Source organism: Rhamphochromis longiceps, linkage group LG5 (assembly GCF_057381845.1).
Source record: "Rhamphochromis longiceps isolate RC_006_pf linkage group LG5, R_longiceps_female_GT1.1, whole genome shotgun sequence".
In the NCBI taxonomy this organism is placed as follows: domain Eukaryota; kingdom Metazoa; phylum Chordata; class Actinopteri; order Cichliformes; family Cichlidae; genus Rhamphochromis; species Rhamphochromis longiceps.
Genome location: NC_140561.1, coordinates 18,113,563 through 18,140,392, shown reverse-complemented (window position 1 = coordinate 18,140,392; position 26,830 = coordinate 18,113,563). Strand labels below are relative to the sequence as shown.

Below are 26,830 nucleotides of genomic sequence, written 5' to 3'. Positions count from 1 at the left end.
TCAGAAGAATGTCTTTGTGATGGGTGTATTTTAATGAGGAGTAATAAGGATGGTAATGACCCAGTCCACTTCACTCACTCTCAGTCTTTGTTACTCCCTCTATTTCCCTGCGTCTCTTGCCCACTGCCTGGCACACAGCTGTTAGTTTACATAAAGCCAATGAGAAGAGTTCATTTAAAGAAAAAAAATTGGGGGGGGGGTGCAATTAAATGCATGTAGATGCCTTTTGCAGATTCTGCACAACTCCAAAAGTCCTTAAACAGCAAATGAAAATAACAAGGCAGCAAATACAAGTGTTGCTCATCCAATTTTCATCAGCTGACTGAAATATTGATGCGTTTTAAAAGTGAACTGTGCGTGTTTAGTTTTGTCTCTTCCTTTTCTGTTCTGGTGATAGAGCACAGCTATTAATGTCCTTGTCCAAGAGGCAGACTTCTTTTTTTTTACTCTTTTCTCCTAAATTGAATTGAAGGCATCCCCTTTTCAAACGAATTACTCTATTAATTTATTTATACTGTGCCATAAATTATTCTATTAATATTAGCATGTACCAAATTAGTATTACTTCTCTCAGTGTTCCTTCTACTTCTATTAATTAGCATGCTTGTCACTATAACAAAGATTTTTCTTTCTCTGATAAATTATAAAGGAGACATTTTTTAATACAATGAGAACTGCCTGAGAAATGATTAATATTTTAGTTGTGGCCTGTAAGACAAAAGTGAGGAGAAAAGAGCGAGAAGAACAGAAAAACTAACAATAACATGCAATACATTACAGACTTTCATTGGTTTGCAGCACTGTTGGTTTTTATTTTTATTTTCTAAAAAGGGGGGGCACAAGAAGTTGTGTGAGTGCTCTGAATGCTCAGGGATATCATCTTGTTTTAGCACTTTTGGATAGAATGTGAGTTAATTTAGTCTGTAGCAGCTTGGACCAAGTTCAAAAGTACTAAAATCCAATTAATTTGAAAACTGGACATGCTATCATTTTCTCTGCATGTCTCCTTTAAAGTCTGGCCTGTTTTTACTGTGGACTTATTCAATTATATTTGATTAAACTCGTTCCGATCCAATCTATTAATTAACTAGGAAATGCAAAGTGCCCGACTTGAAAGCCGATGTACAAAATTATATCATGTCCACTTTGATATTTATTTATTTATATTTTATACACCACTATTTTTTTTCTTCGAATAATCCATCATAACCCTTTATTATTGTAGGTTGCTCTTCCCCCATTTTACGCTAATATTAAATCTTTTCACTTTATCTTCCTTTCAATGCAAATTTTTGATTGTAAATGAAATTTCGCCTCACCTAAAGGCTACTACGACACACGTACGCGTCACGCTTCCTCTTTCTGTTTCCTCCACAATTTTGCCTTTTCACGCCATAAAAAATAAAACGTCCCATTTGATTGAAATTAGGTACTTGGTAATTTATTCAGTGAAAGTGGAGGATATCGGTGTCAGGTTTTTCTATATAGTAAGCAAATGAAATTCCACTTTTTACACACACACACGCACACGAATGTACGGGCATATTTGTCTTATCAAATTTGAAACGACTGAAGACTGAAATTGTGTTAGAATGTGTGCATTTGAATTCTAACATTAAGGGTTGCATATTAGGTCACACTGACCACATCGCATATTGTTTGTGTGTCACTTCTGTGGCCCAAATATGTAAATTTCAACATACCCATATGGAAAAGAAATAGTAAAAACTTATATGTGATTTACTCATGAAAGTGGCCACTTTCTCATTACTTTCATATATTGTTTTAGGAAGTATCCAAAACATACAAGTTTCATTATATAATTTTTCAAGGGATCTTATATCTGTTTTCACTCTTATATGCTTTTCATACAAGTTTCACACAAGACAGATACAAACTTTATAAGATTTATATATATCTTTTCCATATGGGTACTTACGTCTCAGTTTACTCATCTGTTTCACCTTCATGTCATGTGACTGTGTCCCAGCTGACACCCTTCATCCGTATTCCTCAAAAAAATTTCTCTGCCTCTCTCTTTCTTTGTCCCTCTCTGCACCCCTCACCCCTCCCTCCCCCTTCACAGTGAAGGTCATTCTAATAAAGAGCTCTCGTAGGACAGAGCTGCTAATTGCTCCGCGGCGCTCTAGCTGGTTTCAGATCCAAATAAAGGCACATCGCCTTTTTCAAAAAAGCTCCTTTCCTTGCCCTGCATTCCTCCACCGCCCTCTTCACCTCTGTTCCACCATGTTAAGTACAATCTGAGTAATATTTGTGTGAACCGTATTAGCCTGACCCTCAGCCTCCATTACCTCTCAAGACAGAGGGAAGAGATGAAGGTAAAATCTGGGATTTTGTACCTTCATGATCACGGGGTGATTTTCAACTGGCAAATGGGCACATGAACATGCACGTGCACAAGTTTTACCTCTTTAGGAATGTACCGTACAACCCGTGATCTTAGGCTGAGATAAATGAGGTGTGCATGAAGCCCATGCTTTCTACAAATATTTGTGTGTGTGGTGCGTTTATGTATGTGTGTATCTTTGTTTCCAGTATTGTGAACAGACAGCAGTCTCCAAGCTGGTAAATCACTTACTGCACTCTAAAAGAAGGGTCGAGGTGAAGGCAGGAGTGTATGTTTGCCCCGGTCATACACACATACGGAGCGATCTCATCGGTGCGGAATGTGCTGTGTGTTTACCTATGGCTCCAGAACCCACCTGACCGAGGGAGGCTAATCTTTATGGGCTCTGTAAACAGGGACTTTGTCTTCTGAGAACTGCAGGAGGGCAAGAAGACACACAATTCACACAGCATGCAAACATAGACGTGCACAATAGATAGAAGAGGCAAAAAGCATACTGCAAGTTAGCATACATACTCTACAACAGTACACAGAAAGGCGCACATGCATGTGCAGAGACACATGCACACGCAAAAGTGCTATTAAATGCTTACCCAAACTAAACACCATATGGCAGACAGTCCTGCAGAAGTATAGAAAAACTCCTCGTGTTTTCATAGTGAGGGATTTTCTTATCATTTGCACTCTGAGCCCCCTCTCTTCTTCTCTCCACTCCCTAACAAAAGCACCGGCTTCTTCATTAGCCAGCTGCACAGCACAGTGGAGGTCAGAGTACAGGCCAGTGCTGCTAGCTCCTCTTTCTGGGTTGATGATGCTCTTTGAAGCCAGTCAGTCAGCCAGCCAGCCGGTAGTAGATATTGGCCCACATCTGACTGACTATCTGTCTGGGATAATGGAGTTCACCTGTTAGCACTGGAGCAGGGCCAGGGCAGCCGCAGACATCTAGCATTAGCCCTTTTGCTGTTAGCCAACCTGTTAGCGCTGGCTGACAGCCAAAGTAGCCCGGAGCAGTGCTGCTAGCAGCTGCTAGCTTTAGCTCTCTGCTGAAGTCTACCTGGCTGGTATATGTCTGGTTTATGCACACACGTTTTTTTGTTTTTCTTTTGTGCCTGTGTGTGAATGTAGTGTGTTATTTCCTCACTTCACCTTTGACCTCATTCTTTTTTTTTTTATTGAAACTAATACACGTCAGCTCAGAAATGCCACACAGATATCCCTCCTATTCCTCTTCCTCTCATTCTCTTCTTTCGCTTTCTTCTCAAGGATAGAAGGAGAAGACAGCTTAAGATCTCTGAAACATCCACAGAGGCTAGGTGAATATTTTTGGATTAAACTGAATGCAACAAAGCAATTCGGTGTCTTGACAGAGAACTGGTAACATTTTGTTAATAAGCAGTGAAATAAGGCAAATATAGTTAGCACTATGAATATGCTTCACAACAATGCATGCTCTGTTGACAGTAATTAGTTTAACTGACTTTAGAGTGACTGTTCTTAACAAGTCTGCTAAGCATGTGCTGACACGCACACGGTAGCCTCATTGGTTAAATAGTCATTTGCTTGTGTAAAAAGGTAAAGCGTTAGGTGCTTTGATAGCAAGATGTTGTAGAACTCCTCCAATAGTCACTGCTTTATTTATTAAAGCAAATATATCTACTTATTGCTTTTCATTTCTTTCTATTGTTTTACACCCAACAGCAGAGTATGTCATTGTGGCAGATAAGTACAATTTACTCAGTGTTTCGGGTTGTGTTTCTCACTCATTAACCAACAAATGGATTTATGAAGACATAAGTGGCCAGATCTGATAGTTGGATTTGTTCTGGCGTTTGGGGTTAAATCAGATTCCCTCGGGGATAGTGTCACAGTTTATTTAGCACCGGAGTCTGACAGCTTGTTGGGTGAGAGTGTGAGAATATGGGCGTGTAAGTGTTTACTAAATCATGATCTGTCTTTGCATGACAGTGTTCCTGTCCTTGTCAAAGCGCAAATGTAGAGCAGCTTAGGCTCTTTGTAATGTTTTCAGGAGACAAATCCTTTAGCTTTCCCCAGTGACAGTAAATAGGACGTTCTCTGGACAGAGTGACAATAACGACTGCGATTCCCATTCCTTCCTCCGAGACTGTCATTTGTAATGAAGTAAAGTCCTCGCAGTTGTAACAGTTAACCAGATATTTTGTGCATCCACAGAGCCACTCTTTGTCAACTCTGAATTGAGATTCCTGATTACAAAACGGGTTAGAGCTGTGGCTCCTCAGATACTGTCTTCAGAAGACAGTCTCACTTGCTCACAAATATTGATTGAACTATCAGAGATCATAGACATAACCTATGTGGGTTCTATTTCAGGGTGAAAACTTTAATGTTTTCCAGGGTTGAACCTGCCACTAGTTGCCAGGCATAACCAGAGGGAGAAAGACGGCATGAAGAGAGCAGGAGAGATAATTCAAGAGTCAGATGAAAGTAGATAGATGATGGAGTGTAGATACTGGTACAGACATTTTTTCCCCCTTACCCCCTCCCTCCTCCACTCACTCTCCCTCCCACTCTTATTCCCTCAGTTCTTTGCCTAATAAGCAGCGTTCCTGTGAGCTGATGCAAGGCGGAGGAAACAGAACAGGCGTTCTGGGAGTGCAGGAAATATTCCCACATGAGGCATAACATGATAAAGACTTATTATCTCACTAAGCTGCTGTAAACACAGATCCACACATAAATACACGCCGTACACAAATCTCTCCCCCCTCTCGCACAAACACACATGCATTCGCAGAAAGTGAAACCGGTCCGGTTTTACAAAGTTCCTGATGAGCAGTGACCAGGAGGAATCTGACAGTGCAAATACCACAGACAAAGCCTGGGAGTCAGCCGCGGTGAGCCAGCTTACTGGGCATTTGGCTTGGCTTGTTTGAACTTCACACACCCAGAGCAATGGGAGGAAACAGAGTGAGAGTTTTTTGTTCTGATCATTATTATTAATGCTGTGTTTTTGGGAACATCTGAACAAGCTACAGTACGTGTTGCAACAAGACTCGTCCCAACGCCTCTCGGCTCATCAATCTCACCAGACGCACACATAAACACATGCACCAAGCGTTCGCAGTGAGCTAATCCATTACAGTACAAAGGTAGGTGTCAGCCTCTTAGACAAACACACACAAACACTCACGTATACGCCAGAGTCATCAGAAACATGTTGAGTCCCATTACCCTCCTTCTCTTCTCCATCCCAATTAAAAGGCAAAAGAGGCCTTTTATTTCCCTCTCTTCCAAACACATTCTTTATCTCTCTGATCTGCACTCCGCCCTCCCTTGCTCAGTCCCCTCGGGGTAGTGGGAATGTCTCTCCCCACACACTCTCAGGTCAGGGGTTCAGCAAGAGAGGGTCTGAGCATGTAGCGAGATTGAGAGAGCAAGAAAGAGGCGCAGATTGAGAGCGGGGTAGCGGGCTGAGGCAGGCCTTTGCACGGGCAGCTCCTCTTCGCTGCCAGAAACACTTAAATGTAAAAATCGTGTGTGTCTGTGTGTGTGTGTATCATAACCCTAATCAAAGACTTCAGGGTAGATTTATGCCCCTGCCTTTTTCCCGACCTCCATTACACCAACTTATATACACCCATTACAGGATATGACAGAGTACACACCCTTTAGATGGGCATACCACCACACTGGCCTGTGTGTGTGTGTGTGTGTGTGTGTGTGTGTGTGTGTGTGTGTGTGTGTGTGTGTGTGTGTGTGTGTGTGTGTGTGTGTATAAAAGACAAGGCATGTGCTTGCAGCTTTAAACACTTCCCACTTTCCCATTAGGTCCTTGTCCACCTGCAAGCTCCATCTCTCTGTCTGTCTTTATCTCTCTTCCCCTCATTGCTAATAAGGTCAATGAGAAAGAGTAAAAAGCAGATGGGTCTACAGTACATTACGGCATGGCACAATATAGTGTGGGATAGATAGCAGACCGGTGATTCATGCGTAGTGAAATGTGTGATGATGTGAGGAGTTTTCTACCGCAGTGCAAAGTCAGTGGACTGTGCGGCGAGATGTGTTGATCACTCAGCACTATGCCTTGCTTCATAATATTACCTCAGGGAGTAGTTTGACCTAGCAGGGGTCTGGATGAAGGCGGGAGGAGATGAGGGTTGGGGTGGGGGTGGGACAATGAAAAAGAGAGCGAGAGAGCGCACTGAGGAGAGGAGTGAGGTTGGAGATTAAGTGACTAGCTTTAAATGTCACAATAACGCTCTACTTCTCACTCTTAACTTCACAGGCGGATGGGTGCCAGGAGGGAGACAGGGGAGAGTTAATGGGGAGGAAAAATACTGCAGTGTGATTTGTGGCTCTCGAATGGCGCTGCTTGTTAGGGAAGAGTCTCGAACTGGTGAAATATGTCAGTAAGCACCTTGTACTTTTAAAGGTTTAGCTCGCAATATTTTAAAAAATAATAATATGTATGGCAAAAAATGGTCTCGCCACAGTGGCCAAACAGTAGCTCGTCTGGGACTGAAACCGGAGAGAGGTTTTCATATAAACGAAGACATTCTGAATCCTTCTCATAGAATTCCTCGATGATCCACGTTCGCCCGGTGCGCTTAAGTGGCACTGATAGCTTGCATGGATTTATTTCCACGTTCTAAGGCCTTGAGACGCTTGCCTCCAATACTTTTGATTCTATCCCCAGAAAAAAAAGTGATATAGAGTGGAACTGACACAAAAGAGCGGAAAATTTATATCCGGGTTTTGCAAAACCTTTAAAAGTGGAACCAGACTATCAGCAGGGCTGGAGACCTCATCAATGAGAAAACCTGTTTTGTTTTGTTTTTTTGGGGGGGGAGTATGATTTGAGAGAACTGACCATTTAACAAGCCCATCCACCTGCACACACTTGTAACCTCCCCCTACATGCACACAAACATGCTAAGGTCCCTGTCCCCCAGCAAACATTTGGCAGCATTCCATTAACAAAGCCACCAGCGATTTCTCACCCTCACCTGCTGTCAGAGAGAAAAAAAATATGCACACACACACTCATGTTCACCTACTCTTGCCTCAGAGGAAAAGAAAAGTTAGATTCTCCCATGAAATAGCTTTTATTGTTTCCCCAGAAGGCATGGGTTGTACGCCTCTGAAACAACACACACATGCGTTACACGCGCGCACACAGACGCAGACGGCAGGTAGAATGCCTCGATGGCGTTTTGTGTACCCACTCCGGAATGCTGAAGTAAAAGCAAAGAGAACTTTCCCCTTTTAAAGTGTGCACTTGCATGTTTGTGTGTGTCTGTGTGTGTTAATTTCTAAAACTGGATGAGGCAGAAAGACGAGATTGAGCTTGTCATTAGGAGTTCACAGCCTGCGTGCTTGTGTGAAGGTTTGTTTTGTTTTGTATTAGCTGAGCTTGTGTGTGGTCGGCGCACGCAGAGTGTGTGTCTCTGTGTCTCCTCTCTCCCACGCTCGATCTCTTAACGATGGCAAATGCGCCTGTGTGTTTGCGAGGCGTTGTTTCTCAAAAACAACAACACATCCAGGAACGGCTCGTTTTGTCGGGTTTTGTGGAAGGAACACGCTCTAATTAGAGAGGCCCTCTGAAGGTGCATCAAACAGATCTTTCTCAAAGAGCAACCAGCTCATGTCTCACACACAGCGCACACATGCCACCTCTGATTATTGGAGAAATGTGTGTGTTATTTAACTATATAGCAGAGTATTAACAGACTTGTCAGTTTAGATTTGCTGCACATGTGATCCTAATCCATTGTGTATGCTCAGAGACACACACATTTACATGGAGACGCACACAAAAAAAGTGTCTGCTTTAGGTGTTGCTTTGTGGCCTCTTGGGCAGGTTTGTGCATGACCGCGAGCCCTTTTTAGAAAGGAAAGTGTATATGCACGTATACGCACACTGTTCTCTCTCTCTCTCCTTCAGCATAACTTTAGTTTCCCAACTTGATCCGTTCTATCAGATAAGAGCTGAAACTGCCCAGGTCAGTTTTGTTCAACCTGTGACACGCCCTTCTGTCCTCAGGTGCCAGTGATGATGGTGGAATCAGCCTCTGAGACCATTCGTACGACGCCGTCCAACCAGAACGGAGTCAGCAGCCTCAGTAGCCAGTCGGATGGAGGGGGCGGTAGAGAGGGTGGGTCCAACGGAGACACCAATGGAGAGATCAGCCCAGTTGACTTACTCCACCTGCAACAGCAACAGGTGTGTGCTTTAGTGTTGCATATAAGTGTGCGCATGTTGTTTTTAGGCCTTTGTGGGGTCTCCCTATGGGTGTAATGCATGCTTTTTGCACTGTTTCCATTTGTCTATATGTACTCATGAGACTTGTTTTGCAACCCTTGTGCAACTCGTGATTGTATATATGGCACATCGTATGGAGCAGCATGTACACGTGAGGTCATTGCATAATGTACAGATGTGACAGCACTCGAGTGGCCACACAGTAATAGTTAGCTTTGTGTGTGCGAACAGTGAAAAGCTCTGACAGGTTGGCTGGTCGTTGCTTTAATTAGCCACTCTTCGTAATGTGCCAAATAATTCCACTGGGACACAGTTCCCCGCATTAATTCCTACTCGTGAGATTCCCAGTGATGGATATTTACACAGTCCTCACAATTCTGAAGAAGAAAACAGGGAAGAATGAGCTATTGTAGGTAAGCTCTGTGTGTGTGTACATTTCAGATTCTTATTTTTATGACACACTCCATATAGCACTCGGATGTGTGTCCATAACGTCTGGAGTTATGCTATTCTTCTTCTGTCTTTCTCGCTCTCTCTCTCTCTCACACACAGACACACACACACACACACACACACACACACACTGGCCACTGCGTCAAATGGAATTTCCAAACTTTTCCTGGAACTTCTTGGATGAAAATTTTATTTCTCATTCCCCTCAGAATCCACATAACTCTCTACTGATTACTGTCTGAAGGACCCTGGACCTTTACACGTACTACAAACTTACAAACACACACACACACACACACACACACACACACACACACACACACACACACACACACACACACACACAGAATTTCACAACTTTTTTTTCATATAAAGGTCTCTACACTAGTCATTTGTCCGTAAATACACAAAAATGTCCGCCATGCTGTCGTCTAATGATCTAATGGTGGAAACTTAGTGATTCACGTTTTTCAGTAAATGTTGAGGCGTTTTCTTTATTGAGTAGATTAATAGATAGAACACATTTTTGTCCTCCTGTTTATTTTTTTTATGCATGCTTTGTATGTTTGCCCGTCACAGAGGGTCAGTGTGGGTTTCTGGGTTCTTTCTAGTGAGGAAACCCAGGGGGGGCAAAAAAATCAGGGTTTCCTCCCTGCTGCTAAAATGATTCCCCCCTAATTATAATGATGGAGCCTTAGGTGAATGAAGAACACTCGAAGCCCTTCACTCCTGTCCTGCCCTCCCTCCTCCTTCCCATGACTGCATCCTCACCCTGCTTCCTCAGCAACCTTCAGCCGAGGACACACACACACACAGAGACACACACTGCCACGCACAAATGCACACATTTAAACACCAAACCTGTAGCTCATACAAAGCAGGTCTTTATTCTCTTGGACGTGTCTATGCTCTCTATGTTTTTGCACCTGTGTGTGTGTGTATATAGGTGTGTGTATGTGTGCGTGAACCCTGGTATTTCCTCTCTCGAGCGGGTTACCAACCACAAACATAGCTCCCTCTCTCTTTCCATCTTTTTCTCTTCCTCTCTTTTGCTGTACTAACCCCCCACCCCCCCACCCCAGCCACTATGGACCATGAAAGACAAGCACAACCTTTCCTCCAGATCCCAACGCTCACCTCACAAAAATGTTACATCCACATATGTGACTGTAAATTTGCATTGTGGTAGTTCTTTATGAACAGCTTTTTTTTTTTTAGTTTAACTCGATTCTCGCGAAGTTGACTTGTTAAGAGTTAAAGGTGTGGTCTTCCTGTGCTATACATGTTTGTGTTTTTTTCGTCTGGAACCATTGTGTTCTTTTTTACTTGATTTATGGGTGTTTCACAGCAATGCATTTTGGATTGTGAGGCGTAGTTTTTGCATACATGCGATTATGTTGAGGACTCTTAAACATGTGTCTGCTTAAAATGCTATTAGAATCACCTGTACCGTGTCTTTTCACTGACTTAAGATTCACGCGTACATTTACAAGCTTGCGTGCCACCTTCAGCCCTTCGAAATATCACAAGCCTTTGTTTCCCTTCACACACCTCCCAAACTCTCCGCTCTCGTTGCCTCACTCCCTGGATAAGATTAAAGCACCTTGGAGTGTTTATTTCTTTGATAGGAGCTGAGTTTTTTAAGTTTATCTTTTATCTTTCATCTGTTTTATTTTTTAAACTTTGTTATTATTAATATTTTATCCATGTTTAAATGAAAGATCTTAGAAAATATTAAAATATACTATATGTAGTTTAAATGCAGCAGGAGTTAAGATGTTATTTTTGTTGTTGTATCCTAACTTTTATTAAGAGTGAATTTTGTTATTTAACCTCCTAGGACCTGCCGTCTACATATGCGGACATCACATTTTGGGGCATTTAGACCAAAATACTCAATTTTGCTCTACATGGGCCTGATATCCACTTACGAGGACATTATACTGCTACCGTTCTATCAAAATTTTAAATGAATATCCTCATATGTGGCTCTTATTTTTCTTAAAAACAAAAATAAGGTAAAAAAAATAATCTGGTAATTCTTTGTTTTTACATTCATCTGCCCCAAATATGCCCAAATATCAAAGAGAAATTAAAAATGCATGCCGTGGAAGAGTTTGGGTCTTAGGAGGTTAAAAGAGAACATTATACTTATTTTAAGACATTTTCATACGACTTTACTAAGTTTTATTAGATTTATTTATTTCATAGTCAGTCTTTAAAAACTAGAAGGAAAATGTCTTAGCTTTAGATTTCAATTTAGGATTTCTAACTTTTTAGTCTGTACTGGTCTTTTGATTTTCGTCCTTTCATATTCAGACTTGATTGTAAAATAATGGTGTATATATATATATATATATATATATATATATATATATATATACATGCATACATTTTTTTTTAACTTAAGACGCTACCTAAATCTCATGGACATACCTCCTGCTCCCTATCCTCCTTTTATCTCCACGCTTGAGTCTCTCACCTGAAGCTATAGTGTAGACCAGCGTTGCCAATGCGCACTGGAGCAGAAAAGATATACACACTGACATACTGGGATCCTGACAGCTCAGTGTTGTCAGAACACAAAGCCATCTTTTCCTTGGGCCTCTTGGGAACCTGAGAGAAATCACAGCCATCTCCAGCCATCAAACCTCTAAACTGGCCTCTGTCTTTGGAGTCTAATTTTTTTTATTTTTTATTTTTGTCTGTCATAGGTAGAGAAAATCAGAAAGATAGGAAAGTAAATGATGAGGGATAAACAGAGAAGAGAAATTGGAAGATGGGACTACCAGTCAGCAGGAATGAAGGTAAAAGGACGGGTGAAGAGGCAGCACTGGGACGGAGAAGGGGGGTGGGGGTGGGGGGCATTTGTGGGCTGGAAAGAAGAAATAGAGGGATGAGGGAGGGGTGTAATGCTGAGACGTGTCAGAAAAGGGCGCCTGGGCCTCCCTGTGGAATGTGGCCTGTCTGCCTCCCCAGAAAGAACAGAGCAGGAAAGAGGGAAGAAAGTGAAAAGGGGGTGAAGACCAGTTTTGCCCCATCATCGTGGAGAGAGATGAAGGGAGGGCAAGGAGGGAAAACAATGAGCCGAGTTACAGAGCGAGAGGAGAGCGAGGTGGAAAAGTGAGAGTGCAGTGGAGAGTGTATGGCAGTTTGTTGAGGTGCCGGGTGTGGACGTGAAATGATGCATAGCAGAAGAGAAATGTAAGCAGGATAAATCCTAACAAACCTCAAAGTGTGTGTGTATGTGTGGCTGGGTGGAGGGTTCACTGACGAGAACCAGGTGTCTCCTATTCTCTCCTTCCGTTTAAGTCTCTCCTACCACCTTTTTCCTTGTTTTTGGCAGATTTTAAGTCTATGCTGTACGTTGCTGCCACCCCCTCTCTCTTCTCACCCATTTCTGTCTCCCCCCCCCCCCTCCCATTGCTGTCAATTAATCGCTTCTGGTGATGAGAGGAAGAGAGGAGAAGAAAGTAGGAAAGAGAGTGAGATGGTGACAAAAAGGTGCCATTTCCTCTTGGCAGGGCTACTCATCAGTTGCCTAAACCAGCCAGACAGGAGTTTTTCCCCTCTCTCTTGTGCTTAACTCACTCTTACGCGCAAATAGAAAGTGAGAAGCAGACTGTAGCAGTGGTCTCCATCCCCCAAGGGTTTAAAAGGAACATTGGTTGAGAAAAAGGCAGTTTTAGAAATTGGTTTGGAGCTTCGATCCCCACTCCCATTTGTCATGTTCTATTTTTTCCTCAGTGCTTCCCTCGTGTTGCGCACGTGTGCACGCTCGCACACACTCGGATACTAGCGATCTTTGTCACGCTCGCTTTTTCGTATACGCTCACACAGACACATATAGGAAGTTACACACGTGCACAGAGCTGATGTGAGTTAATGAAGGGTGTAATTAAGGAGCCGCAGTGATGACTGGAGATCAGGGGGAACCGATACAGATCTCAGATATACACAAACACTGATGAAAGATAGCTGTTTTGTGTGTGTGTGTGCATTGTGTGTGTGTGCACGTTCAAGAGTGAACATTTGGGTTTGATGCTGGGAGTGCTTTGCGGACAGATGTATGAGAATGCTGTGTGTGTGAGCATGTTAACAGATGATGAGAGATGCTGGATGATTCATATAACGTATGGCTTCCTGTTAGATTGGCTAGACTCGGTAATTATGGCCCGTATGAATGGAGGTGGGGAGGTTTTGAGCCATATGGGATTCGCTAGCTTTGGCTGAAAAGGCTTTGCTGAATTATGGAAGGTGAATGTTGGTCACTGGGACTGTTGTGTCTTGTTTGACCTCCAGCACTCAACAGAGTTCAATTTCAGGTCAGGAGTGCAGAGCAGATTGAGGTGAAGGGGTGACTTGAAAAGAGAAGGTAGATGGGAAAAGAGCATTTCAGTTACTGTTTCTGGATTATTAGGAATAATCAAATTCAGCTCCTTTTTAGTGCATCTGCACAACAGTTTATATACCAATGCATTTTTCTTGCCTGTCTGCATGCATGCATGCATAAACCCATAACTGTTTGTCTGTCATGTGTTCTGGTCACTAAATCAGTCCCACTCTTCTCCCTGAGTGCTGTCACCTCCTAAAAGCTTTCCCTCGGTCTTGCCCAGGCCTTCGTCTTTATGTGGGAGGTCAGTATGGTTCACAGGTCACCAGAGGTCATGCTGAGACAGAGGAGGGGCAAATAGGGTTGCCTACCATCACAGAACACCCACTGCTATTACCGCATTGATACAAAGAGACCTATAGAGCAACTACTTCCTCTAGGAGTCTTAAAAGGAATAGCAGTACCCTTTTTGTGTCTTCCTTGAATTTGACTTCTTTACTTTTTCTTTACTCGTTGGGATCTCAGAAAATCAATCTTTGTCTTAACCAGTACTTCATACTTAATAATCAGGATGATTTAAGACATGAACACACAACAAATATAATCGGCTACCCTGACTATCTTTTGAGATCCGGATATACGGAAGCACTCTACTGCAAATCTTTAAAGCTTCTGGGTGCTTGCTTATTAGCATACAAACATCTACCTAAAGAACAAATATGCATCAATACCCAAAATATAGCTTTAGTGTTCAAAGGTGTTCAATTGACCCCCCCCTCCTCAAATTTCTCTTTTTTTCCCACATACCTAATTCTAATAGTATTTTTTTGTGTCAATAAAAGAATTTTTAATGCTTTCTCCAGCCAAGCTATTGAAATGCGGAGTTTGTTTTTTTGTTCGCACTTTTGTTCTCTCAGTTCTTTTGCATTTCTCCCCCGTGACCTCCTCATAATACATGCTCATTCTCTAGCTAAAGAGGAAAAATCCACCATAGTTTAGCACATTTCTGAAATTATAGCAGAAATATTCACCACAGTTTTCACATCAACTTGAGCAGTACTGTAAAACTGTAAACTCCTTAATACGGTCTTCCACATAAGTATGCTACAGGACTACAGCAAAAGACGGAGAGTAGACATGGTTCAGCAGACCAGATGAGCTAGCATGGACATAGTCATGGTTGATTGATCCAACCGGTCAAGGGACCCAGAGATGAAAATAGACAGCACGAACACACAAAAAAAATGTGTGTTTGTGTGTGTTTGTCCTGTCTCTGTTGTGGAGACAGTGTTATACTCACACATACCTGGGCACCTGTAGGGGTTAGGTTGGGTTTGGTTGCCATGGGAGTGTTTGAAAGCACTCACACTGGGTAGGCCTGGCGGTGTTGTCAGGTAAATAACACACACATGCACACAAGACACGTCGAGGAATGGGCTGCAGCAGACACAGTTTATGGAGGTTAAAAAGTTGAGTGAAATAGGACTTCCACTCCTCAACCTGTCACCATGGTGACTGAAGGCTGTTATAAGGTCACAGGTCACAAAACAAAGCTGAAAGACCTCATTATTATTAGTAACAGCTTGTGTGTGCGTGTGTCTGGGGATGCTTCTCCAGACATAATTGGTTTTAACTGACTTGAGATCAGGTGCTCTGTTGCAGAGTTCATCTGGAATAAGGCACCAAGACAGGACAGCTTTAGTCTGCAACCATGCACTCCACTCATTTACCCAAACAAGGAAACGTGTAAGTTAAATATGTTGTTGCACAGGTGGCCGCGCACAGTTAAGGTTCATGAATGTTTCACGTGTGTGGCGGCAGACAAATCTACTTAGTATCATAGAAATAATGTGGCAATGTGTATTGTTTTTCTTGGGTTACTGTATCCATAACCTGGCTTAGCATGGCATTTTGTACAAGCACTTTGGTGGGACGATCCCAAAAAACTGATACTCCCACACTCTGGATTGAGCCGCAAATAAATCTGCACGATCATAAAAGTTCTTGCCTGCATATGTAGAAGGGTAATTGGTAAAGAAAGCAGCTTTTTAACCCTTTTAGTCGTGCATATTCACAAAATGTTTTGCTCCAGTTTGATCAAATTTGACTGCTGATGCTATGCGTGCAGTCATTAAAATGTTAACTCTTAACCCGTGTCTTTAGTTGCAGGATTGGTCTTGTTAGCTAAAAATAATCTATCCAGATGTGTGCCTAAGGATGAGACTTGCTTCTAGGAGAACTTCTTGTGTTATAAGGTCCTCCTATCGCGGCGATGAAGGGTCAAGAGTTGGGAGTTCGCCTTGTAATCGGAAGGTTGCCGGTTTGAGCCCCCGGTTTGGACAGTCTCGTCGTTGTGTCCTTGGGCAAGACACTTCACCCGTTACCTACTGGTGGTGGTCAGAGGGCCCGGTGGCGCCAGTGTCCGGCAGCCTCGCCTCTGTCAGTGCGCCCCAGGGTGGCTGTGGCTACAATGTAGCTTGCCATCACCAATATGTGTGTGAATGGGTGGATGACTGCATTTGTAAAGCGCTTTGGGGTCCTTAGGGACTAGTAAAGCGCTATACAAATAAAGGCCATTTACCATTTCCTATCCCGGTCCAAGTGCCCGGTCTGTGCTGTTACTTCTTACTACTTAAATCTACAGAACTAGATGGACACTGAGAGGGGAACAACAGGAAAGTAAAGACAAAATGTGCAACGCTTGCAAGGCTGCCGGGCAAGCAGTTACCCTGGAAACAGTTGAGAGCCCAGGATGCACACAATGAACACACACATATACACACTACACACACAAAAGCTGCAGAGGCCTAAAGTGTTGCTAATTAGCTAGTCTGTGCTGGTCCTTTGTGCGAGCCATTTTAAAGGAGAGATTAGAGTCAACAGGGAGGACGAGAGGAATGTAGCTCTTCTCTTTCCCTTTCTTTTTTTGCCTTCTTCTTGAGCTCTGGAACCGTGCACGGCACCCTCCTTTCACCTGATAGAAAGAATGCCTTTGTTGTCTTGTTAGTTAAGTTTTCCATAACTGAAACACATGACAAATAGCCATAGTTGTAAGTGTTGCAAGTGAAAAGTATAAAAATTGTGTAATCTAGTAAAAAGTAATATGTTAAGCAGGGAAATGGATTAAAGCAGATGTTTTGTGAATGATGAAGACTAAAGAAAGCCATAAAAACTGCCATGAGCAGACTTTTCATGCTGAAATTTCCTTTTATTTCTGGCTGGTTTCTGGTTTTGTATTATTTTAACCTAAAAATGTGCCTCACTACATCTCTTACTAAATCACACAGTCTAGCGTGCACACATAGTTCCCCATTTCCCCTTTTTTAATAGCACACCCCAACCCTGCTCCTCATTTGGGGAAGTTAAAGATTTTGTGCTTGTTTAGTTAAACTTATTGTACAGCAGCCAGCCTTTGTTGTACTGCCCACTTCCGCTCTGTGTGTGTGTGTGTGTGTGTGTGTGTGTGTGTGTGTGTGTGTGTGTGTGTGTGTGTGTGTGTGTGTGTGTGTGTGTGTGTGTGTTTGTGTGTGTGTGTGTGTGTGTGTGTGGTAAGGGTGGGTGTTAGGGTGTGTCTATCTCGATCTCTACAGCCACAACCAGGTGTAAAAACCCTCTGAACCAAAAACATGAAAGAGTTTTATTTCCATCGAAGCAGGCAGGCGGGCTAATGCTTTTACAGGCCACTGACTAGGACTGCGCTTTTCTGTTTAACCAATAGACTTCTGAGTGTGCGCATTTCTCTTTGTGTGTACGTGTTTGTGCATGCATGTGCACATGGCAGACAGTCTTTGTTTGTGTATGTATGTATGTGTTTTTCCTCTGTCTCGCGCGCTGGGTCTTGGCAGTGTCTTGCATGTGTTATTAGTTTGCTTTTTTTTCCCCCCACGTTTTTTTTTTTCGGTTATTAATAATAAGAGTTAAACGGTTTCCATATGTGAGGCCTGGTTGCCAGGCTAGTGCTATCCTCATCATGGTTTGGGCAGGAGAAATGGCTGAAACGTCACCCAGCTAAGACCTGCACCTATGTGGCCTTATCTTCCCAGGAGCATGACCCGACTACTAAACTGTCCTACCTTATACGAGATGAGTGCTAAATATTATAAGTGTGTGTGTGTGTGTGTGTGTGTGTGTGTGTGTGTGTGTTTGTTTTCCTCTATGGGTTGGGTCTGTCTGGAGCGAGACCTTCCTCTCCTGCCAAACGAGCTGTGTTGAAAACCGCAGAGAAACTGCATATGTGTATATAATATATGACGTGTATTTGTGTGTGAGTGTGCGCACGCGCGTGTGTGTGTAAGGAAACTGCTGTAGAGCTATTTGCCATCAATTAGCCGCCTGGACTGAGCTGAGGCCTACAGTACAGAGGGAGCTGCTTTTATATTCCCTAGGAAGGGAGTTCCTTTTTCTTTCTGTCCCTCCTCACCTCATCATTATCTTTAATTGTCTATTTCTCCGTGCCCTTTTCCCTTCACTTAACAGAAAATAGCCGAAAAGCTCTCGTGTTGGATTTAAGATGTGTGTATATGATGATGAATTGTGTCATGATATAAAACAGTTCTGGGTATTCGTTCAGCTCTTTTTTTATGACCATGGGTATACCCCCGTGAGTCAATAGAAACATTAGATGAGTGTCGGGACATAGTTGAAGGGGAGAGGTTTTCTCGTTTCACAAAACAGTTTTGAACTGAAGAGAACCATCTGGAAGTCGGCAGGGTCCCCGGAGTTTAGAACAGGTCCCTTCTGTGAAAAATAGTATGTGAAAAAAAATAATCTAAAATCAGCCAGGGTTTTCAAACACTACGACGTATTTTGAAGTTCTTTTGGAGTTTGTGAGTTTTTATAGCATTGGCTCTTGAATACGGTCTTTCCTCTCTTTAATGGTCAGTCTGGGGCCCAGAGAAGCTTGCTTCAGCCATTTTAAAAACCTCAGCACTCAAACGGTGCCTTTATATTGCGGAAACATTACATTAAATAGCTGAACGGGCCTGCCGCTGGCCGGTGGTTCCGAAGGTGTCCCAGATAGTTTAGACTGAGGCATTCGGTGTTGCTTAAGCTCCGCTAAATTGGTGGACAACTGGTCTGAAATCCACGTTTGAGGGAGCGAAAACAAATGACAGGAAAGCTGGTGAAGGGGAGGGCGGAAAGACCTGATTAATACCAGAAAAAGAGAAGGCGTGCACGATGAGGAGTCGGAGGAAAGGGTTGAAGGCTTGGCAGAGGGTAGTTTATTTGTAACCCACCGTGAAATTGACAGGCTTTAGAAGGCTTTGGTTCAAGCTGCAAATTCCTTCTGCATATATGTTTACCCCGTGGAAACCCCTGATCTGTCTTAAATATACTCGCCATTGCCTGTTTCCTTTGTCGCATTGTTGTATGTACGCTAAATCAATAAGGCCATGACTGGCATGGTGAATAACACTACCTAAAACTCCTTTATTTTCTCCGCGATGATTCCTTCTGTAGACACCGCCGTCGCAGTGGCTCAGCAGACTGTTTTTCCTCCTTTCTGTGCTACAAAGGAGCCTATATTTGTGTCCTTGCAAAATCCTGCAAAATTCCCATTAAATTTAATGTCTGCTGGAAAAAATGAGCATCAGTGAAATCAGCTGCTGTAATGTTTGGTTGGAATAAAAACTTCCTGACTGCAGCCTTGATGACGACAGTTCCATAAAAGCTCTTTACCAATATAAAACTGTGCAAAATGGTTAATACATATCTGTTACAACAACTTTTAAATACTTTACACGAGAATGCCGTTCATTCAGTCGTCACTATAGCCGTTTTTTGTCTGTCAGTCAAAGGCGGAAGGCGAGGGTCCCCTCTTAAGCCCAACAGCTGCATTCACAAGACTTTGCTTCCATTGGAAGACCCAGACGATCTATTTTAGGCCTGCGCCTAACCCGTACCTGCTGTCAGAATTTGCTGTTGTGAAGAAGGGTATGGATAACAGATTTCTAGAGATGAGAGGCCAGGGGTTCAGAAAGACAGAATACTTGGAGGAGTGCCAAGCAAATATTTGTGTGCATTATATGGCGAGGTAGAGTGAAGGTGGGAGACAGATCAGGTGATGTAGACGGAGAGAAATAAAGTGATCTGGGAAAGCAATCTGGTTTATGTGGTGACTGACAGTGATGCATTTGATACATGAGATTTCACTGTGGCTGTAACCAAGCCCTCACTCATATATGCCCCAAAGTCAGAGCAATCTCACTAACTGTCACCTCTTCAGGAATCTCACTTTGTGTACAGTGTGTGTGTGTAAATACTGGGCCTATCTCTGTAGGCAGGTGAGCTGATACTATACTGTGTATCATCATCCTTTTAACAAATTTACATGCTTTGTAGATTGTATTACATCTGTTCAGTCTTGTTTCATCTTCTCTCTGATCATGATTCCCTCTGAGTAGCAAGAGAAAGAGAAGGAATCAAAGATAAGAGAGATTAGAGCCAGGAAAACTAGTGGAGTAGCACAGAACGAGCCAAAGAGAAAGAGGGAGTAAATTAAAGTCGAGGGGGGATTTTAGTGGAGTTTGAGGGTGTTTTTGGTGCCAAAGTGAGGAGAAGCAGCGCACATGGATACAAGGGATCACTGGATGACCCAGGAGGATGGCAGCATCCACACAGCTTTAGCTTGGCTTTCAGCTTCAATAACAGCCCTCCAGAAAGGAGATAGCAAGAGAGAGGGAAGAGTTTGGGGGGGGGGGTCCACTTCTTTCTGAACCCAGCCTCTCCTGCTGATCCAAAATCAGAAGGCATGCAGACCTTAGAGAAGCAGCAGGGTGTGACATGCTCTTTTCTGCATCTTCACCCTGAATCTATCTGCCCGTGTCTCCATCTATTGCTCTTTCCCGGAGAAGGGAGCGGATAGAGCACTGGAGACGAGGTGCATTACGAGCCACCATTCCCAGGCTGTTGAGCTAGTAGGGGCAGACTGGGGATATTTGTTTGGTGTTGAAGTTATCTACTGCCTCAGACGCTGCACAGACATGTGAATCACCAGCTGCTAGAGCCTAGTTTAGCTCCCTTGTCACTAAATGCAACAATAAGCTTTTCCCTCGCGCTCACTTGTGCTCCTTTTCTTTGTACACTCTTCTTCTTGGTCTAAGAGCAAAGAAATCTGATACCACCTGCCTCCCCCTTGCCCTTCCTAACTCCCTCGCCTCCTCCTCCTCCTCCTCCTCCTCCTCCTTCTCCCCCAAGGACAGCCCACTGTCTGCCCCGGGGGCTGTTTATCTATGGGGGGATGCGGGGAGGAGAGGGTAAAAGGGGGACGATTTTGTTTCGTTTCGGCCGTCAACAATGGACCTCAGTCAGTGCTGACGGATTACTCCAACATATGGTACCCACCTGTCTCTTTCTCTCTCGCCCTCCCCTGCGTCTGCCCCCCCCCACCCTTTTTCCTTCACTGTGTCTCTCTGTTTAGATTTCTTTGCTTATTCCTGCGTTCTCTTTCTCTCTGTCACCCAAACACACTGGGCGGATTAGAGGCCAGATTCATCACACACACAGAGACCTGTTTGCTTTAGCAACCTGAGCCAGGCACGGGTGCGCACATACAGACACACACAGGTCTACTTTAGGAGGCTCGGATTTGCTACATGTTTGTTGAGACCTTCTAGTTTGCATCTAACATTTAATTCGTGACATCCCAGCTGTAGGTGAAGAAGAAGCTATTTTCAGACATACAGATGTGCACATGTTCATAAAGATACTGCAGTAAAGATACCTGCAGCAAAAAAATCACCATTCTCGTCTCCTTTCTTCTAGTCGTTTTCAGATTTCAATTAAACGCGTAGTTGTTGGGCATTTTTTGGAAATCTGAGCAAAAGTAGCCGTGTGTGTGTGTGTGTGACCCTGCTGAATTAAAAAATGCACTGTTATTAAAGGCTGTGTCAGAGGCGATGATTTACAGAGGGGAGCGATGACAAGTCATAAGAACTCACACACCAAACTGACATACACACTTGCGCACTCAGTGTGCTCTCGAGCCTCCAAGCTGAGCAGTGACCTCCTCACCCCTCCTTCCCCTTCCTCCTCCTCCCTCCCTCCCTCCCTCTCTCACTCTAATAAAACCTGTCTGACACCACTGATGTGTGTATATGTGTGTGCGTGCGCGTGTGCGTTTGTGTGTGTGTGTGAGTGCTCAGCGGCAGCACAAAGACTCTGTTGTTGGGCCTCCCTCTTAGGCCTCCCTCATATTTTCTTTAAAGGTGCAGTGCGCCCCCAAGAATGCCACAGGGGGAGCGGGGGGAGTCTTAGAGGAGCTGGTGTAAGTGTGTGGGTGGGTTAAGGGGGCAGGAGGCATGCTTTGTAATGCTACAGCTCGCCCAGGTCACACAGAGAAAAAGGCAAGGAGTGAGCATAAAGAGTAGAAATGAAAGAGAAGGGTCAGAGAAGAGAAGTGCTTCTTGACAAAGTAGACCTGAGAGGCTTTGGCTGCGGTTGCTGGTGGCATTTGTGTGCGTGCGCACTAAGCCTGCGGCCCTCTTTCTAGTGTTGTTCAAAGTTGAAAGTTCAAGGTTCCGTTTATTCATCCACAAGGTAATGGGAATTATTACAGTGTGAGTAAAACCTCACAATATAAGCCATACATGTGGTGGAAGCAAGGAGTGACAATTACATATGGTGCCAATAGTACTAAAGACAAGCTTCCAAGTGACAATACACAAGAAGAGGAGGAGGGTTTTTTTTTAAACTTACTAAGGTCATTATTTTCTAAATCCCAACATCTCGATTTGTGTTGTCACTCTTGAACCGCAATCTTTGTAACGGAAGAATGAAGTAATGTTTACATAATCAGCTACTTCTTGAGCTTCCTCTCCAAACTTATGGTTAGTTGCTGTACCGAGCAAGATGAGGAAAAATACAGGAAATTTATGATTGACTGCCTTTTAGTGAGTTCAGGTACCCGAGGGAGAGGAAACAATTTAATAATATTGTTCGGTGAGTTTCAGTGGAATAGCAGCATGGTATTACGGTCATCTTTTGTTACGGTTTAAGTTTAAATAAATGTTACCAAGATTGTTGTAATTAAAAACAGACAGCTTTAGACATTAGGGAAGGCTGAAAGGTTTTGTTGGATGTTGACGATATAGAATAGATTCTGTAAATATCAATAATGAAAAAATACCCGACGCTAAGCCGCCTTGTATTACCATCTGTTCTAGTCGGTAAACATTTTTTGTATTTATGGTGTATACAGATGCCCTAATGGTAGCTAGCTGGGAATTTTTTCCTCTTTGCTGTCCAGCAGAACTTGCAGATTATTTATATGTATATAAATATCTGCATTTTTAACTTAATTCTTGTGTCTCAGACACTCACACATGCATGGATGCAGGCACACGAGTGGAGACAGGCATCACCTCTGCTTGGTTGTAGCGTTTATGAAAGCCATAAATGGCTCTTTAATATAGTGGTAATCAGGGTGGTAATTTGGGTGGAATTGTCCCTTATTGTTGCCAGACATGCCTCCCCAGCTCCTGCCAACATACAGCCATATGCACACACATACACACACACACACCCACACAGACAAACACACATACTCACTCCTGGGCAGACAGGGTGTTCAAGGAGTAATTCACACCACATGCCAACAAACTGGGCGGTTGTGTTTTTTTTGGTGTGTCTATGTGTGTGTATGAGTGTGTGTGTCTGTGCTGCTTAAAAGCTGAGGTCAAACCAGTAAATGGGAGGGGGGTTACCAAGATTTTTGTCAAAGTGTTAAAATTCGTGTGTGCGTGTGTGTGTGTGTATATAGGCACGTCCTCAGCCGTGTCCGTGTGTGCGTTTTAATTGCGGTCTCAGCAAAAGTAGCAAGTGTGCTCGATACAGATGGTTTTCATCACTCTGACTGCACAGAGAACTTCTCTTTCTTTTCAGCCTCGGTTTAATCTCTCCTCTCTGCTTTTGTAATTAAACGTTGCCTAATGCACCCAAGCTTCTAATTCGACAATTCATTAAATAAGCACGAGTGTAAAGTAAGCGTGTGCTGCACGTTTCACTGTACTGTGTGTTGTGAAATGATGCACTAGATTTCTTGTGCGCTGCAGTTGAGTAAGAGCTTCCAGGGTAAAGAACATCCCTCATTCTGGCCGTTAATTTGTGGCGCGCGCACACACACACACACACACACACACACACACACACACACACACACACACACACACACACACACACACACACACACACACACACACAGGGACTTTCATAAATCAATATTTACTAAGGAACCTTTCCCCTTTGAGTCAGAGGAAGCAAATGTGCATCCTGCTGTCTCCCCTCTCTAACTCTCTGTCATGAGCTCTTGTGCGTGGTTGCATGTGTGTGTGTGTGTGTATGTGTGGGTCTGTGCGCTTACGGTAAGTGCAAGGCGGCTCTGTTTTGAGATGGGTGTTTTCTTGTTTTGTTTTCTGAGTAGTTCAAACATTCCAACAAAAATGCCTGTTTCCTCAGGGAGTGATTTGTCTCAGTGATAGAGAGTTTTGCTCTTTAGCACTGTGACAAAAAACACAACAAAGGAAAGAAAAACATTAAAAAAAAACCAAAACGAAACAAATATAATTAATACAGTTAAAGGCGATAAAAGACATTGAGAAAAGGTGCCTTATGTTGAGAGGGCAGGAGAGATGGCTGAGGCAGATTCCAGATTAATCAGTAAAACTCAAGCAGAGTGAAAGAATGGAAACAGCTAGTGAGCAATGGTGACACTGGTTTAGATGGACAGCACTGGAGGGCAGACACGATAGAAATGGGAAGAGAAGGGAGAGTGAAGAGCTAGGTGGGGGTTAGTCACAGCTTTTCAGGGAATACCAAGCCAAACGGTTCCTTACATCACTCTGACACACACACACACACACACACACACACACACACACACACACACACACACACACACACACACACACACACACACACACACACACACACACAAAACACCCACCATTCAAAAGACACACATGAAGATGTTGCTGACACACTTCTGCCTCACAGGATGTGGAAAACCCGCTCTACACTTTCCCCTGAGGAGGAGAAAGAAAGTGAACAGAGGGGGGAAAAGAAAGGGCATCGGTGAAAAAAAGGGAATGGGCAGAGGAGATGGTCGGAGATTTTTTTTTAAGTCAAGAGGACGTTTTGAATGAGTTGAGAAAGAACTCAGACACACCAACAGATATAAAAACTCAAGCAGGCTGACAGCCAGGTGCATACCTCAGATTGAGGAAATCAGATTTGGAGAAGAGAGCAGGTACTGAAAGTGTGCACGCTCAGACGCTATGGGTGCATGGTGATATGAAACTGCACACATTGGGCTTTTTTCTTTTCTTTTTTTTGTAAATGTTAAGCATTACTTTGAAAGTGCGTGACTTTTTCGAGTTGCTTAACACAGAAAATACTGCACTGTACGACTGTGCGTGCACGATAAACATCTGATCATCTCCAATTCTCTCTTGCAGGCCCTCCAGGCAGCCAGACAATTCCTCCTCCAGCAGGCCTCTGGACTCAACTCCCCTGGCAGCAACGAGGTCAAACAGAGCCCAGTGCAGGTCAGAGCACACACACACACGCACTCACACACACTAGCACACACATAGTTGCTGCTTTGTCACAATCTGCATGATACTAAGCCTCTGCCAGCCGCAACTTTGTTTTCACCAACTGCCACGTCACCTGCAGTCAATGATATAGGTGCATACTTTTGTTTCCCTTTTTCACTCTCTATCTGTGTGTATCTCTCCCTCGATTTCAGTGAGTGTGTGTGTGTGTGCGTGATTGTTAGTGAGTGATTGAATGAGGCCTTTGTAGTGATTGGGTAGCGAGTCGGTGTTTTTTCTTTTTTCTTTTCAGAGTTGAATTCAGCAGTAAGTGGAGAGAGCGGGGTTAGCTGGAGTGCAGGATCCCTGCTAAAAGACACTTGAGGAGGATATAGATACACACACAGAGTTACAACACATGCTTTATAGCTAGCAGTGTATGTTGATAGATATCACACAAGACATTCCTCTTGGTAATTCTTTTCGGTTATAATATGCAGGCCACATGCAAAAGCGTGATTTGTAGCTGTGTCGCATATCCATAAAGCGGGATCGTGGGTCTATTAGAGCAGCAAGCAGTCCGGTTATTGCACTGCTCTTCTCATTAGCATGCCACATTATAAACACACGGCCGCACCATCACAATATGGGAAACGCAGAAAAGGGGAAGAGAGAGAAAGACAGATGTGAGTCAGAAACGAGCATGAGGTAAGATTTACTGTGTGGTGTCTAAACCCGGTAAGGCACTTTTGGGGGGGAAAATAGGGCTTACTGATTTATAAAGCAAGGTAATAACACTCTGCATAAAGATCTGCAATTTTCATCTATATATGCAGCAACATTCCTGTTAAATTATTTTCATTTCAACTCCTAAATATATAGAAAATACATCTAAATGTCAAAGCTTTTCAGCAGCAGCACAGGGATGTTCGGAGCTGTGTGTTTTACTGTGAATAGCAGAATCTTCCGTGGCTGATCAGAAACAGCATCATCAAGAGAAAGCCCAAAAGTAAAGAATTTGAACTGTCGGCCACGCGGTTTAATTGCCAAGTGACCTCTGAGAAGTGCAAAAAATGCCACTGAATTAATGACTGCTTATTACTCAAGATGTCAAAAAAAAAGAAAAAAAAAAGATTCCAAAAATGGGATTTTACAGCTTACACTTTAATCAAAACCTGAGTCGCTATTTACTTTGGATAGAACCTGGCAGGTGTAGAAATGAGGTTTTATGACATAAGCAAATAAAATAAATACTGTTTTATACCATATCTGGGTTTTGAAACTCTTAGTTTCTCCTACTATTTCGACTGTTCGTTGCTCGGTCTCTGGCTTGCAGAATGACCTCCGTGGCTTTAATCCAGGCTGGCGGTCAATCCGTGTTGGGCTCAACTTTGCTTTGGCGAACAGGAGATTACTTAAAGGATAGAAATTTAATTAAATGCTACATTACAACTCTTCACTTCCTGGCTCATCTTAAAAGAGAACTAAAAGAGATAGGAGGAGGGGGTGGGGAGGGAGTAAGAGAACGTAAGCATGTAGGGGGAAGTGAAACTGGGAGTTAACACGCAGTGTAATTCTGATGTTAGCCATTGAAGAGTGACGAGAATGTTGACATTCATTTTCACATGAATGGGATAAAGTGCAGGTCGAACGCGCGTTCACTTGACCTGCTTCAAATGCGCATCACTTATAAGAAAGAAGTGTAACCTTCCACTGCCTGCTCCTTCCTCTCTCTCTGTGCCGCCCTGCTCCTCTCCTGACTCTCCATCTCTGTCTTGTTTGTCTTGTTTGTTGCTGTGTGGCCTGCCTAACCTCTCTACTCTCCGGGGCATCAATGCTACATCTCTGTTGTCTGAGCTGTCAGCTCACATCGCCCCACACATCCTGCCAACACACACACAGAT

At 43.4% G+C, this 26,830-nt stretch overlaps 1 protein-coding gene across 4 annotated transcripts in view; it reads left to right on the top strand.

The window, feature by feature from the left end:
- Positions 1-26,830, top strand: part of foxp4 (forkhead box P4) — a 90,291-nt gene that overhangs the window by 25,198 nt on the left and 38,263 nt on the right. For all 4 annotated transcript variants that reach the window (XM_085406239.1, XM_085406238.1, XM_085406241.1 and 1 more), the window contains exons 2-3: positions 8,391-8,570; positions 24,849-24,938. In XM_085406239.1, coding sequence (XP_085262365.1) covers positions 8,400-8,570; positions 24,849-24,938 — 261 coding nt within the window. In that variant the 5' untranslated portion in view covers positions 8,391-8,399. The remainder of the gene's footprint in view (positions 1-8,390; positions 8,571-24,848; positions 24,939-26,830) is intronic.